The 16,118-nt window shown below is 43.7% G+C and overlaps 1 protein-coding gene across 1 annotated transcript in view; it reads left to right on the top strand.

Annotated features, from left to right (window-relative positions):
- myom1b (myomesin 1b) overlaps nt 1–13,479 on the top strand; it is a 210,909-nt gene extending 197,430 nt beyond the window's left edge. Inside the window, exons 38-39 of the mRNA XM_078540637.1 lie at nt 7,494–7,632; nt 13,216–13,479. Coding sequence (XP_078396763.1) covers nt 7,494–7,632; nt 13,216–13,433 — 357 coding nt within the window. The 3' untranslated portion in view covers nt 13,434–13,479. The remainder of the gene's footprint in view (nt 1–7,493; nt 7,633–13,215) is intronic.
- The last annotated feature ends 2,639 nt before the right edge of the window (nt 13,480–16,118 follow it).

Below are 16,118 nucleotides of genomic sequence, written 5' to 3'. Positions count from 1 at the left end.
GCTTCAACTCTGATCCCGACCAACTTGAGATCTCGCTTACAGACATCCTTATATCACAGATGTGAGTGACCTGTTGGTCTTGTGCTGGTAGCAAGCTCACCATAAATAGGATTTCCCAAATCATAGTGTTCGGCTGTGCCTTGCACAACATTACTCAGCAGTGAGACAGGAGCTCCAGGAGGGGAGGATAGAGATAAGAGGCCTGCATCTTCAGAGGAGGAGGAGAAGGAGGAGGAGCCTGATGTACCGAGGGTACTTGCAGCTCACAATTAGCTGCTAGGTATGCCTGGAAAGGACTGATTCAGGCATACTTAAGTTAATTTGAGACAGTGCAGCTATCTAACAATCTAAATCTGAACCTACCGTGCCTCCCCAACCCCACCCCTCTACAAGCCCCTATCACAAAGCAGTTCCACAAGCTTCAATTCATTCCTCTCAGACACAAATTGCTTGTCTTTAACTCTTATCACATAATTCTTCAGAAGGCAGAAGGGCACACGTGGCTACCAGCAGTCAAAAATGGACATTAGAGTTTTGAAAAAAGGTTTATGGCTGAAAACTATAAAACAGAATCATGACACTTTTACTTGCAACTACAAATCCTTTCCCTTTTCGTGGCAACTGTGGCTCAGTTGGTAGCAATCTTGTTTCTGAGTCACAAGGTTCCAGGTTCGAGGCTCACTCACAGGGCTTGAGTACAAAAATCAAAGTTGACACTCCAGCACAGTACTGAGTGAGCGCTGCACTGTTGGAGGTGCTGTCTTTCAGAAGAGACAGTAAATCACAGCCCCACCTCCCTGCTTGGATAGATGCAAAAGGTCCCATAGCATTATTTGAAAGAGCAGGGAAGGCATCACCAAACCTATATTAATTCCTCAATCAACATCACAAAAAACAGATGATCTGGTCATTAACATATTGCTGTTTGTGGAAATGTGATGTGCACAGATTGGGCGGAATCATCCCAGATTTGCACCAAGTGCGATAGCGGGTAGTAAAAAGAACATTTTACCCACCGGCTGCAACGGTGGTTTTTCACGCTGTATCATCCCAATCCCGCTTCACAAATCATGCATTCCCAGGAAACAGGCCGCTTTGAAACATGTCACGTGATCTCGGACAATCCAGCATTGGAGAATGATTTGTTAGCTGGGCTTTTAATGATATGCAGATACATTAAAATGAAGTACCGACATCCGATGGCAAGAAACACGGCCCACCATTGATGGGCAGAGTGGACGATTTCAAACTGGTGTCACGACGTCATGAAACTGTTTTTTTGGCCTTCTCACCATATCGTCCACTCACGCCGCCAACGGGCACTACATTACAACAGTGACGACACTTCAAAAGGTATTGTATTGGCTGTAAAGCACTTTGAGATGTCTGGAGATCATGAAAATTGCAAGTTTCTTTCTTTGCTTTTTCTAGTGCCCCTACGTGTTGCAACTTCTGTAGTTCAGCAAAGTTGGAAGCAAACTGCTCAGCTCCCTGCTCTGACTGCCTAGTTGCTCTTGGTTGACATCCTCTGGGCTTTTGAACTTCTGAAGGCCCTGCCAAAGGCTACCCCACCTGCACCTGTGCAACTGCAGACTCGACCATCAGGATAGGAGGCAGGATCTGGGAGACTGACTGGTGGCGGGTGGTGGGGGGTGATGAGAGCGGGCAAGGAGTCAGAAGTGGAAGGTGAATCACCATTTCTATATGCCCTATGTTCATCTTCCCTCTCATGCCCCATTCACGCTTTCCTGCTAACCAAGAGCTGGGGAGCACTTTGCTACATTTCAGTGAGGCATTGAATGGCCAAGGCAAGGGTTTCCTCAATTCTGCTTAAGGTGGCAGTCTGAGTATGCAGGCCATTGATGAAGATCAGCATGCACTCAGTTGCCTGTTGCATCTAACGCCCCTTTCAGGTGGCAACCCTTTCCATGGGCATATAGACATCAGCATGAAGGTCCAAGTCATCATGGTACTCTTACTAGAGTTGGACTCTTAACATCACTCTCCAATTGTGTGCAGTGCCTCTGGAAAGGCTGACAGAACCACAACTCCTGAGCCTCAGCATTAACGCATAGCTGAACAGATCTTGGAGCCTTCGCACTGATGTCTACGTCCATGAAAAAAGTGTCCAGATTTCACAATGTTACAACCCGACTATCTGATTTGGTGACCCCATATCTGAGCTGGTCTGAATGAGTGCAGGGGGCAATTTCAAAGTTTGCGAATGATGTGAAGCTTGGGATTGTTGTGAACTGCGAGAAGGAGGTTTGGAACTTCAAGAGGACACAGACAAGTTGGTGGAGTGGGCAGATAGGCGGCAGATGAAGTTAAATGCGGAGAAGTGTGAGGTGATGCATTTTGGTAGGAAGAACATGGGCAGACAATATAAAATAAGGGGTGGAATTTTGAAGGAGGTGCAGGAGCAGAAAGACTTAGGTGTATATGTGCATAGATCATTGAAGGTGGCAGGACAGCTGGAGGGCAGTTAATAAAGGATATAATATCCTGGGCTTTATTAATAGGGGCATAGAGTACAAGAGCAGGAGGGTTATGCTGTATTTATATAAGAGACTGTTAGACCTCGGCTGGACTATTGTGTACAGTTCTGGGCACCATATTATAGGAAGGATGTGAACACAATGGAGAGAGTGCAGGAGAAGTTTACAAGAATGGCCCCAGGGATGAGAAACTTCAGCTATAAGGATAGATTGGAGAAGTTGGGACTGTTTTCCTTGGAGAGGAGAAGGCTGAGAGGAGACTTGACTGAAGTTTTCAAAATCATGAGGGGTCTGGACAGAGTAGATAGGGAGAAGCTGTTTCCAGGATCAAGAATTAGAGGGCACAAATTTAAAGTGATTTGCAAAAGAAGCAAATGTGACGTGAGAAAAAACTTTTTCACACAACGTCTGGTTCAGGTGCGGAATGCACTGCCTGGAAGTGTGGTGGAGACAGGTTCAATCAAGGCATTCAAGAGGGCATTAGATGATTATTTGAATAGAAACAATGTGCCGGAGTATGGGGCAAAGGCAGGACAATGGCACTAGGTCATAATGCTCATTTGGAGAGCCGGTGCAGACACGATTGGCCTTCTGTGCCGTTAAGATTCTGTGATTCTGAATCTTGTGGCAGTGGATCCTCAGAATGACCTCTGCCCTCCTCTGGCATCACCTCATAGAGGTCACTCATAGGGCCTGTGGGAGGTGAAGTACACTAATTCGAACCGACGAGTTGAGAGGCACTGCACACAATTGGAGAAAGATGTTAGGAGTCCAACTTTAGCATGAGGACCACGATGTCTTGAGCCTTCGCACTGATGTCTACATCCATGAAAAAAGTGTCCATCTGCAAAGGATATTAGATGCAGCAGGCAACTGAGTGCATGCTGACCCTCATCAATGGTCCCTCAGTCATCATTTTGTAGATCATCATATTTCAGTGGTTACTAACATCAAGTCAACAAAATAAGTGTTAAATACTACATGGCTGTGCTTTATTTGATTCTGCCACCGGGTATTCCCATATTTCCATTGCCAATGGCCATGCATGCTAAAACCCAACTTATTTCCATTTCCTCCTCATCCTAACAAGGTGGCAATGACTGGAAGCACACTTCTGGTTCTCTGCTCCTCCCTTCTGTTCTGTGCTCTCTTCTCCTGAAAGGATAGACAGAACCTCTGAATGTGAGAAGTATAATGTTTTGTGGGGATGGAAGGACATCATTTGTGGAAGGCCACTATGAGGGATGGATGCGGCATGAAGATGAAGATGACAGCATTTTAAAAAAAATTTAATTCATGGGATGTGGGACATGGGCATCGCTGGCTAGACCAGCATTTACTGTCCATGCGATTGACCTTGTTCAGGGGGCATTTAAGAGTCAATCACATTGCTGAGAGTTTGGAGTCATGTGTGTCATGAGGCCAGGTAAGGGCAGCAGATTTCCTTCCCTAAAGGACATCAGTGAACCAAATGGGTTTTTATGACAATCGGCAATTGTTTCATTGGCATCAGCAGGCTTTTAATTCCAGATTTTTTATTGAATTCAAATTCCACCATCTGCATGGTGGGATTCGAACCCAGGTCCCCAGGGCACTACCCTGGGTCTCCAGGTTACTAGTCCTGTGACCATGCCACCAGCTCCCCATGTCAGTGGTAGCTGGTCACATGGGAAAATGAGGTACCTTGACAGAAAGGGATGGGTGCATATGCAAGGTTTGTTGGCCTGGGACTGTTGTGCAGAGGCTAGGGAAGGCAGAGTGAGAGGGTTTGTACTTGAATAATGGCATGCCCTGAACAGATCATTAAACCTCTTGTGGCACTGTATCCAGGCGCAAGGCACACACTTATGCTATTGATTTCCACAGCCACAACTGTTTGTTCTCTGTGATAGGCTTCTTCCTCCCACCAATGGGCAAGAGAATCTCCCTACAGGTCCTTACAGCCACAACATGATGTCCAGGGGCGCATTTGAAAAGTGCAGTGCTGCTTTTGCATGTTGACACTCCATCTCACCCATTGCTGGCTCTGTTTTGATACTTTGACAATGCTTCCACTCCTACCCTCACAGGTGGTTTTAAATAGTGCAGCTGAAACAGATTGCTGGGACATCATCACGTCTACCTGCTCTAATTGGTTGGGAAATCCAGAAGTAAGATGCAAATACTGTGGTTGAGCTATACAGGGACTATCAGACTCGCTGCTGAAACTTCCCAGTTTCCGATGAGGTGCTGCTGTGCGGAAGACCTTTCAGCTGTTGGATTCTCAAAAGTCGAAATGCTCATAGGTTGGGAAATCCAAAAATTGGAATGACGAACATATTTTTGCATAAATACTTGCAGCCCATTTAAAAACATTGATATGATAATAGTATTCTTTGTTCCTCGTGGTTTCTCTATGAAAATATTGCCTGAATATTCAAAGTATCTATTTTGATTTTGTAGATTGCAGTTTCTTTTGTCCTATGTTCATTTCTATCCCCTCCCTAAAGTTCTAGTGGAGATAAGTAACATTTTTTATATATTAACTTCGCAATATTTAATTTGCTTTTCATCTATCCATATAAAAGATAATTCTGTTGTTCTCTCCAGGCAGGGAGCTGTACTTGTTATGTTGCTGGTAATGGTCAGTGCATTGCCTATGATTGTTTATTCCTGGAAATGACAGATCCTATGTCTGTCATTTCTATGCTCCCTGTGAGCCTTGCTCCTTGCTGGGAGCATTGGATCTTGAAATCACGGTTCACGGTTTGAATCGAAAATCTTGCACTGAATGTATAGGGTAGCATTATATCTATTTGTAGCAGAAAAATGTCAATGAGTTGACATTGCCAATTAACATTCCCAGAACAAAGTTGTGTGTGCTCGGAGTACACAACAGGATTGTGTTTGCAGAATGAAATCACATTGGAAATAATCTGTCACTATTTACTCTCAAAACCTTCCAAAGTTTTCAACATTTCTGAGAAGATCTTCCCGACCATCACCCCTGACCTACATTAGATGCTGGTCCAGCAATGGTTCATTATAAAATTCTTATCCCTTTATTCAAATCCCTCCAAGGTCTCACTGCTCCCTACCTCTGTAATCTGTTCTAGTTTTGCAATGTTCCAAGTTCTTTGCACATGACCAATTCTGGCCTCTTGAGCATCCCCATTTTTAAACACTCCACTATTGGTGGCTCTGCCTTCAGCTGCCGAGGCACCAAGTTCTGGAATTCCCTCTCAAACCTATTCCCCTTTCTTTCTTTCCTTCTTTAAGACATTCCTTTAAACCTGCCCTTTGATCAAGCTTTTGGTCACCTGTCTTAATATCTGCTTACGTCGCCCAATGTGGCAATTTATTTGATAGCACTCCTGTGGAGCAACATGGGATATTTATATAAATACAAGTTGTGGTTGCTATACAGAGTCCAAGTTTGTCCTACAAAGAAAGCACACCAGTGAAACTTGTAAAGTTGGAACATTTTTCATGGGAACCTAGGAGGTTGGAATAGTGACCTTTAAGATTATAAGGAGTAAATAGTGATGGATTGTTTCCATTGTCAGCCCCACTGGGACTTGGACACTTCACCTTTGTTTACTAATGAAAAGTAATTGCATAGTTTAAAAAGAATTTATGAAGAACATTTTTGTAAAATTTTGACCAAATTCATTACCCTGGACAATTTCAATGCCAAGTTCAAATTCAACAAGTTTATCAAACTTTGTCCCATGCTGTTGTTAATATGAATATTTATCGCTGCTATGACCACAAAAATATTAGGAAATATAAATTTGTCTTGGGCAGTACTGGAAAACAGGCAATGGCAAATCGATGACCTGTTTTACACTCCACTCAATTTTCTTTTCCATTGATTTCATTAAGCAGATGCATCACCATTCTCAGAATTAAGAAGAATATAGCATATAATATGAGTCACTCCACTAGCTTGTGTCTTATTGTTGGATGTCTACAACAATTTATACTTGTACAGTAGCTTTAAGGTAGTGCAACAATCCCGTATGCTTGCAGCATTCTAGATTGTACTTGCATTGCTGCCCACAATATTGTTAGTTTAAAATGCTATTTACAATGTTAAATGCAGCATTTATCAATTAGCTTTAACTGGAAGACATGATACTAGGCTAGTTGCCTTAGTAATTTGAAATGTTACTTATCAAAAGAGAGATGTACCAGCCATGCAGCTTAATTTATAAACATAGCTTGTGGAATCAGTGTGCTGTCTTGAATAGTTCTTTTTAATGGCTCAATATAGAAGTAGTGCCATTCTTTCATATTATAAACAACACTTTTATGTTAACATTTTTATTTAAAATTTGTACAATTTTTGAGGTAACTAGTTTTTATATTATTATTGTCAAATGGTAAACCAGAGCAGAATTTAATCCAAGTAATAGGGGTCACATCCACGAGATATTGAGCCAGCAAGACCCTGCATCGCCTACTTTGGAGCAGGCCCGCCGTATCAAATGTTAATCAGGCACTTTAGTGGCTCGCAGCAGACCTTTCCCAGGATCAAAGATCCTGGAGGCAGAAATCCCACCCTCTGAGAGTTAGCTGCCAATCAGAGGCCAGCAGCTCTTCACTGCTGTTAGAGCCACCGGAGGAGCGGTGGTAGCTGCTTGCAACGCACCCACCAGAGGCCCAGGATCAGCGAAGTACCAAGGCCACAGGTTAGTGAGGGGGGGGATTGAGGGTGGGAGCAGGGAGGATCAGAAAAAAGGGCAGGGGCAAGCTCTGTGGGCCTCCCCTCCTTCTGATGCCGGGTCCCTCGAATAGGCACTGAGTAACCTCCTACCCAATTAAATGCCCTCCCCACCACCAAACTTCCCTCATGGTGGCAATAAATTCCGCCTTCAGTGGGTAATTTTATTAATCCCTGGGGATTGGGAGGATGCAAGATCATTATTACAGTTTTGTTTCTTCTCTAGATGTCATTGCTTTTGCACAGGGCAACATGATTTCTCATAACCAATTAATGATTTTTCTGACTAGCTGATGATTTCCAAATGCTGCGGAGAACTTTGCGTAGCTATGTACGTTGCTGATGCTGCTGGAAACGTTCAGGAAACTTTGACCAAAGACACAGCAAAAACTACAACTGGAAGAAAAACCGTTGTCGATACAGATGGAAGTGAGTAATAGCTGTGGTTTCTTTGTAGTGGAAAATATGTTTGTCAGTTTACTCTGCAATGACACTTATACAGCTCTATTTATACAACTATTAAAACACTTAATTAAACAATATTGACACCTGAATTACATCAAGTGGACAATTTAAAGGAAAGTGCAGTGTGCTTGAACAATCAGTTTATTTGTAACCTATAAATTGCCACACAATCATCATTATCACCATTCATTTTAGCAAATATTAGCAAGCGCACTTAAAACACACCTTTAAAAAGGCAATGTTACGGCAAACATAGATATTTGCAAATCTTTAGTTTGGAGAGAAAGTGAAAAATGTAATTTTTGTAACAATTACATCACATGTAATTGACATAATCCTGGGTTTCACAGGGTTTTTGTTAGTTGAATGTTTGAAACAAAGCATCTATTTGTTTGTATTAGATGATGACTGTCACAAATTTGGGGCATGCCATAGATATCTTATTGGATTTGGTAGCATCAGTTTCTTACTAAGCAGATCCCACATCCTTTACATTCCAGTCTTGAGTCGTACTGCCCAATATTTACTGATACAATACAATAACATAAGCCAAGAGGCGTACCAATGTGTCCTGTAAACCTATGAACTGGATGCAGTAAACTTGGACATGCCCCAAAATGTTATTCTCTAGCCTTTTGATATGTGAAACTGATGAACATTATAATAAGACAAGGTTCATGACAAATCAAAAAAGTTATGTTGCTGAAAATGTGACTGGAAAAAGTCATAGTCCCAGACTTAAGAATTTCCTTTGCAATGCTTCTTCTAAAAACACAAAACAGCAAAAGCACAACATGCAAACCCAGACAGAAGATGGAATATTCACTTTATATTTTATTTCCCTTTGGATCCTAGATATTAATTCTCAGCAGTCTTAGACCTGCCTTCTTTCAACTTTTGTTAGACCTGACTGATCCTCAACAATGGGCCATAACCTCCGAGCTCCCCAGCATTGGATTTGGGGGGGTGTGGGGTGCCCCAAAGACGCACTGGGAATCTCTCTTGGAGGTTCCCAGATAAGGGTTTGCACAGCGATTGCCCAGAAGTGCACACTTCCTCTGGACAATAGCCCTGCACTGAGAACCATCTGAAAATACTGTTTAAATCACAAACTTCAGATGGTTCTGCCAGAATTATACAAATAGTTACCCAGAAAAAGTTAGAAGAATTAAAACCTCTTCTAACTTCTGGGTATCTATTGTAAACACCCATACCGACCCACCATCCGCCCCGACCCCTCACTCCGAACCTCCCCCACTTCAACCTCCGACTCCCCATCCCCCGACCTTCCAACCCCCCTATCCCTCTGACCTCCAAACCCACCCACCCCCTGACCTCCAACCCGCCCCCCACCCGCCGACCCACCCCCCCAATCCTATTTACTTACCTTAGACGTTACCTTTTCCCTGGCCTGACAATTTCTCTGACCCTTTAAACTTACCTGCTTTACGGTAGCTACTGTGGTAAAAAAAAGGGGCGTGGCCTCTTTGAATCTGGCAGAGCTGCACTTCGCTGGGGTCTGCAAAGGCGTCTTTCGATGTAGGCTCCAAGCAGCTCCGGCAAACAGAAGGGTCAGTGTAATTTTCAAGGACAGGTAAGTATGTATTTATTTCTTCTAATTCTGATGGGCCATCTCCGTCGCTAGTTAGAAATTACAGCCCATTGTCTTTTGCCTCTTTTTGCTGATTCTGACTCCAGAAAGCAAAGTTTTACCAAACCATCCTGGCAACCACCCCTGCTGAGCTCAAATGAATCATCAGCTGAACCAAATCAGATATGAATGATCAATGAAATTTACTTTCATTGATGAAAACACGTTAGTTCAGACTTCCTGCCGGAATCTTAAGCCACATCTCCAGTCCTGTTGCCTTATGAATTTAATCACTTCAAAGCTAACATAGTCATAGCATTTTAGCATATATTACACAAGGCATATGGCAGCATAATTGGAAATTCCAAAATGTGATGGGGTCTGTAGGCTTTCTTGAGTGGCAGCAACAATGCATTTATAGCCTTATTAATGCTGCCTCATGAATCTGACATTCAACTGTTAAACATAACAAGTTAGAAATTCCAAGAGTGGAGTAACCAGTAGCATTATTTTATTTATCGTTTTACACTGGTGCTTTTACCCCACTTATCCATCTTAGATATCATTACCTAACAGCTAAATCTACTGAAGAGTTCTTAAATCAGCAGTCAGAAAACCTAATCAACCAAGAAGCATAATAAGTAATTTTCACTTTATTTATGAATCAATTTAACATGATCAGAGAGGAAGGATTTAATTAAATCTTTTGTTCTCAATTTGCCATCTCTTGATGTTCTTATTACCAGAGCCGTCCATAGGGTACGGCGAATCAGAGCGACCACCTCGGGCCCTGTGCTTTGACATCATGATGTAAGAGAGCCTGTAGTACATACCAGCTGATTCGCTGTCTCTCGCACTCTAAGCTCAAAATAAGCGTTTACTGGTGAATATAAGCGAATAATAAAATCAAGTATTCCCTCTCCAAAACTCATAAAAGGGTAGAAGAGAAAGCAGATTAAAACCATATGAACTGGGATAAATCCCAACCAAGGCAGCAGGTCGGGTGATTGGAAGCGTGGTGCAGGATCAGCACCGTCCGTCACCTTTGGCGACAGCAGCGCTGACCTCAGCAGCAGTGGCGGAGCAGCTTTTATTCCAACTCTCATTCACCGCAGAGGGGCAAGATGAATTATTCTGAACTAGTTAACGTCTTTAAAGCCAGCATATAGTGCATAGCATCCGACCTGCAGGGTAAGTCACTCACATGCTGTATTTATTTTCGGTCCCATGCGACTGAAACCCTGCGCTTCTTATTTTATTTTTCTTCCAGTAGGCATTTGCAACACACATTTGCTTAATGTTGGAAGATGGACAGTCAGTTTTTTTAAAGGCGAACTATTTATTGCATCGTGTTTGTAATTTTAAAAAAAGGTTGAGCGCAGTGAATGTCATCACTCCAACGTTTAGGCTGGAATTTTCCAGCGTCCCCCCCCCCCACCCCGCGGCGGGGCTGGCAAGCCATTGAAATCTCCATTGACATCGTGTAGGACTGAAAGAACCCGCTGGCATGAGGGGCTGGAAAGTTTTAAAGTTTTCTCCAGTTGGGATGTGGGGTGTGTTAGTAAAAATGTTATAACGGAATCCCTTAGAGATCATGGGGTAGGATTTAGCCCATGTTGGGCGGGCTCAGCGGGGGCGGTTGGGAAGCCGCTGGAGGGTGATTTCATGCTGGTGGGTCAATTAAGGCCTGCTCAGTGTCAAATACAAGCGGCAGCGCTCAGTGGTGCCTGTGTGGGCAAGGGGGGGGGGGGGGGGGGGCGGTTGGGGAGTGCGAGCAGGGGAATTGGGGGGGCGGGGGGGGTGGGGAGTGCGAGCGGGGGAGTTGGGGGGCGGGGGGTGGGGGGGGTGGGGAGTGCGAGCGGGGGAGTTGGGGGGGCGGTGGGGGGTGGGGAGTGCGAGCGGGGGAGTTGGGGGGGGTGGGGGGGTGGTTGGGGAGTGCGAGTGGGGGAGTTGGGGGCGTGGGGGGGGTGGGCGGTTGGGGAGTGCGAGCGGGGGTGGTGGGGAGTGCGAGCGGGGGAGTTGGGGGGTGGGGGGTGGGGAGTGCGAGCTGGGGAGTTGGGAGGGGTGGGGGGGGTGTTGGGGAGTGCGAGTGGGGCTGGGGGGGGGGCAAGCGCGAACTTTGCGCATGTGCGCTTGAGAATCTCCCTGAGGCACAGAGCTGCCTCAGGGAAATGAAGCATTTTTTTTTAAAAGAATAAAGATTTGAAAAATGTAATAAAACACGTCCCCTCATGTGACTCTGTCACATGAGCAGGGACATGTTATTAATTAAATTTTAAAACTTTAATTTAATTTCTATTTTCTTTTGGAAACCTCATCCCCGTCTGTGGGCGAGGTTACCAAAAAATTGCAAAGGCCGCTTGGCCTTTTCGTAAGGTTGGATGGGCAGCAAAAAATTGAACTTAATTGATTCTTAAATGGCCTTAACAGGCCTTTTAATTGTCGGTGGGCGTGTGCCGGAGTTGGCAGCACGCCTGCTGACTGAACTATCACATGACATATCACCGCACTGACATTGGGACGGTCGCCCAGTGTCAACGCGCATCATTTCACGCTTGAGCAGATCGCCACCCACGCGCACCCGTCCGCCGAATTAGAAATTTTGCCCACGTATTTCTCTTTAACAAAAGGAGAGCCAACAATTATGTTGAGCTTTGGAAGCAAGGTGTAGTTATACATGTGACACAGTTATCACAGTCAATATGCAGTACGTAACCGAGTGCTCAATAGCTGAGATGCTGCTGGTGCTCCTTTTCACACACACGCTCAGGGGCCCAGCTGTCAGGGGAAACCTGTCTAAAAATGTTACAGGGGGGCCCACACAGTGCGATTTGCCCCCGGCCCCGCATCCCCTCGGGATGGCCCTGCTTGCTACATTGCAGTATCCTATTGTAACTGATTATTCCATTACCGATATCATCTTTTTATTGTTATTTATACTAAATCAAACATAAAACAATCATAAATCACTATACTATCATTGGATTTTGGTAGGAAGCCATTTTTTGAACAAATTTCTCTGGTTTAAACTCACTGTATATCATTTTGCATTACTTGTTTTCAAACAATTAATCCTGAAATGCTGTATCAGAAAATATCAATGAACATTCAGGCCCCGATATTTACTGAGGTGGTGAAGGAGTAGGGGGTCAATTTTGCAGTCCCAAGACCTGGAAGAATGGGTTGACCTCAGATCTTGCCAAATTTAATGACAGAATCCAGTTACCATTTTTGAAATCCATTTGCTAGCCACAGCCAGCAAGATTGAGAGGTTGACTGCCTGTCAGATGGTTAAGATGAAGGTCCTGGCTGCAACTGGGGAGCATAGAGGACGGAGGACAGATGGGGGAGGGGATGGTGGTGGAGGGGACGGGGGAATCACGGGAGACATTGATGGGGTGTTGGGGGAACTGGGGCAATGAGAAGACTGCAAAGAGCCAGAGAGGTCAAGGGAGGATGGGAGAAGGATGTAGAGGGCTGGAAAGATCAGAGTGGTGGGAGATCAAAGGCTATGGGTGACATTGGAAGGGTATCAGATCAACAGGGTGTGGCAGTGGTAAGTCCAATCACTGGCATGCTAAGATGCTTGCTTCGTGGGCCAGGGGAAGCACCCCTCATGACCCACAAGCAGTGCTGTGAAGACACTTACCTGATCGAGGCAGCAGTCCTCGCCTCCCTTTAGCTGCCATGTTTCCCAAGGCCCACAAAATCTAGTCAGCCAGTATTCAAGCTGGAACAGGGGAAAAAAATCTGAGCAATGCAGCATATTTAAATGAGGGATCCACATCCTGGGAGTGATTGATCTTCACCTCTCCCCTCCCATCCCACCTTCATTAAAACTAAATGTGAGTGGGTTCCAGACAGATTGGGGTCATGTTTGAAGTTCTATGCATTTTTGTGTCCCATCAATTTTTGGCTTCATCACTGACTATATTGCTGATCTGTAATGCATACAGATATGAGAAAACCACACGTGGAAGAGTTTATTGCAATTGAAGAAACTCCCGATCCAATATTGATTCCTGAATTGCCTGAGGAGACAGTTTCAAGCTCAACTACAAACAAAGAAACAGTTGGTGAAATCGACATCTCCATGAAAACTGAGCAGCTGTCACAATCTTGTAGAATACAAGAAGCATCAGATTCAACCATGTTTCAAAATCCAAATGACTGAAAGAATAAAGAGATAATGTTACAAAATATACACAGTATCAATACAAGATATATTTAAAAATGAAGAAACCTAATTCACTCAAGAATTATCTTGTCAAGACTTCATGGTGGACAGAAATTCTGTATCATGTATCAGTGTGAAATACTAGGTACATTAGTAGTATATATAGAACAAGTGAAGAGGGCACCCAGTTGAGTGCCACCCTGTGTTAACTCAATGCAGTTCTTCGTTGAGGCTTTTCCCTGGCTGGCTGATGCTCTGTAACCATATAGTTGAAAAATAACTTTTATATTAAGATCTTCCATCTCAGAGGAGGCCTTAGGCCAATCCATATCCAGCAACCTACTCTGAAAACTCTGCTCACATTTTGACAGCTGTGACAAATTCCAGCACAGCAACTGAGACAATCCACAACATTGTAAAACTATCAACAATGTTCTAAATTAATCAATCCACAACATTCTAAATAAAAAGTAAGTTCCCCCTATCTCCCAATGATAAGAGATCCTTTAAAAAATTCTAGGATCCAGATCCAGATCTGCATCACCACCAAAATCTAATCAGTTCTCCTTTGGGCCATACCCATACATCAAGTTTTCTTGGAATCCATCCATTAGAATTTGAGATATGGTTTACAGACAAACAGGCTAATAGTGTGAGGAAAACATTACTTCCATCCACCCTCAGTAGCCAAGGTAATAACACACAGATTGGATTATGCTACAAAATGTATTAAAGGACTCCCGCGAGTCATAAACTATTAGGAGAAATTTCAAATGGTTTATCATGTCATCTGATTCCTCAGCTGTGCTACATTCTTGACATAGACGTTCTTATAATGAGTATGTGAAGTTTGAAATTGTGATTTTAGGTCAAATGCAGTGAGACTGAACAGAGGATCAGGGCTACAGAGTTATCACACTATCTCCAGTCTGTACTGTTTTCTAGCAAAGCTCTGACTCCAGCATCATGAAATTTTCCCTTTTCATTCCTTCCTTTGTGGCTGACCACTCAGTCACTGATTCCCGTAATTGAATCATGATTTAAAGTTTCATTGCACCATGCAATCTGGACTATAGCAATTTTGGGTGTTATTTCACTGCATGTTAAAGTATACTGCATGAAGGTAATTTTAGAACATCACATTGTTGGTGGTGAGCCTGACCTACTGTCATCATGTTAAGAATTTGATCAAATGTCTGGGATTCAGACAAACTCTCTGCTGGCAGGGTTCCTAGAAGCAGTGCAATGTTGTCAAATTACCCTTATCATTTATTATTGCATGATAAATTGTGCTGTTTATTCAACTATTATAAGCTGACAAAGTATCCACCAGACAGGACATATATATTCACAGCATACCTGCAACTTCTGAAAAAAAATCTAATTATAATACAGATACTACTGGAATTTCTGCAAGAATTCTTTGTAAATTGGATGGGAAATCAGTAGAACTCCCGGAGAAATGGTACACGTTGTACCTTCAGGATTTTCCCTAATTGTCTACTGAAGTTTCAATGAGTGATCATGCCAACTCCACAGAAATTCTCCCCCATAAATTGGTATGGAAGCCACTTGGGGTCCACTCTAAGGACAGTAGAACCTAAAGTCCTACTATGGCAGTCAGGAAGCCTGTGCATGTTCCCAGCCACTCACCATATTGAGTAAGGACAATCAAGAGATATTTTGCAGATAAAAATATGTGTCCAAGTATATGTTTGCAGTGCCGTCTCCAAGGTTGGTTTGTGTAGAGGTAGCCAGTGCCACTTGCAGGCTGCACTCAGAGAAACCAAACCTATGGGTTGCTTGCAAGAAAGAAACCAATTAACTTACCTGAATGTGGGATCAGAAACAGAGTGCTCTTTCAGATTCCATATTAAAGAACACAATCACCATCTGCCCTCTCCCTTATCATTTCTACTTCCCACCTGATCCATGATCCCAATTTCTCCTCTGCTCCTTATCTAATCTGTTATTCCTAGCCCCAAACAGCGACATCATCCCTCGCAACCTCCCACCCCAACCGATACTTAGAACCCCAACCCACAATCCCTTATCCTTGATTGTTGTTACTCGAATCTGCAACCAAACCCTTGAACCCATGCACTTAAGTAAAACAGGTTTCAATTTTTAGTCATTCTTCATCAGTTAGCTGGACATTATCAAGTGCTATTGGGCCCTTCTCTCTGCCAGAATTTTTCACTTCTCCATCTATGCCTCAGTCCATTTGCCGCTGAAACCTTCATCCATACTTTTATGACCTCCAGGCTCGACTACTCCAATTGGGTTGAATGAGTTCTTGTTTTCCAGCTTCATAAACATGAACTCATCCAACAATCTTAGAAGGCTAAGATAACCCCTTCCTTTTCTCCAACTATCTTCTTGCCAATAACAAGTATGAGCAGCTCACAGACCTCATCATCATCACCAAGGTTTGGACCAATTGGTCAGCTGCCTCTGCATGATTCATCCCATCCTCTTGGCCAAAGTCAAGTTTCCCTCAAATTCTCCCTCTGCGCTAGCTCAGATTACTTGCATTCTATCAAATCTCACTCCTATTTCCCATCATGTCATCTCTGAGCTCATCTTGTTCAAGAGGTTCACCTCCTGCTCCCTTAACTAAAGTTCTGAGCAAATTCCCTTCATAGCCCCTATGCTACCTTAAATTGTAAATGGTTCCCTCTC

The sequence above is a fragment of the Cetorhinus maximus genome, chromosome 4, assembly GCF_964194155.1.
Source record: "Cetorhinus maximus chromosome 4, sCetMax3.hap1.1, whole genome shotgun sequence".
In the NCBI taxonomy this organism is placed as follows: Eukaryota; Metazoa; Chordata; class Chondrichthyes; order Lamniformes; family Cetorhinidae; genus Cetorhinus; species Cetorhinus maximus.
The sequence above is the reverse complement of the archived record's forward strand: the minus strand, read 5'-3'. Positions and strand labels throughout refer to the sequence as shown.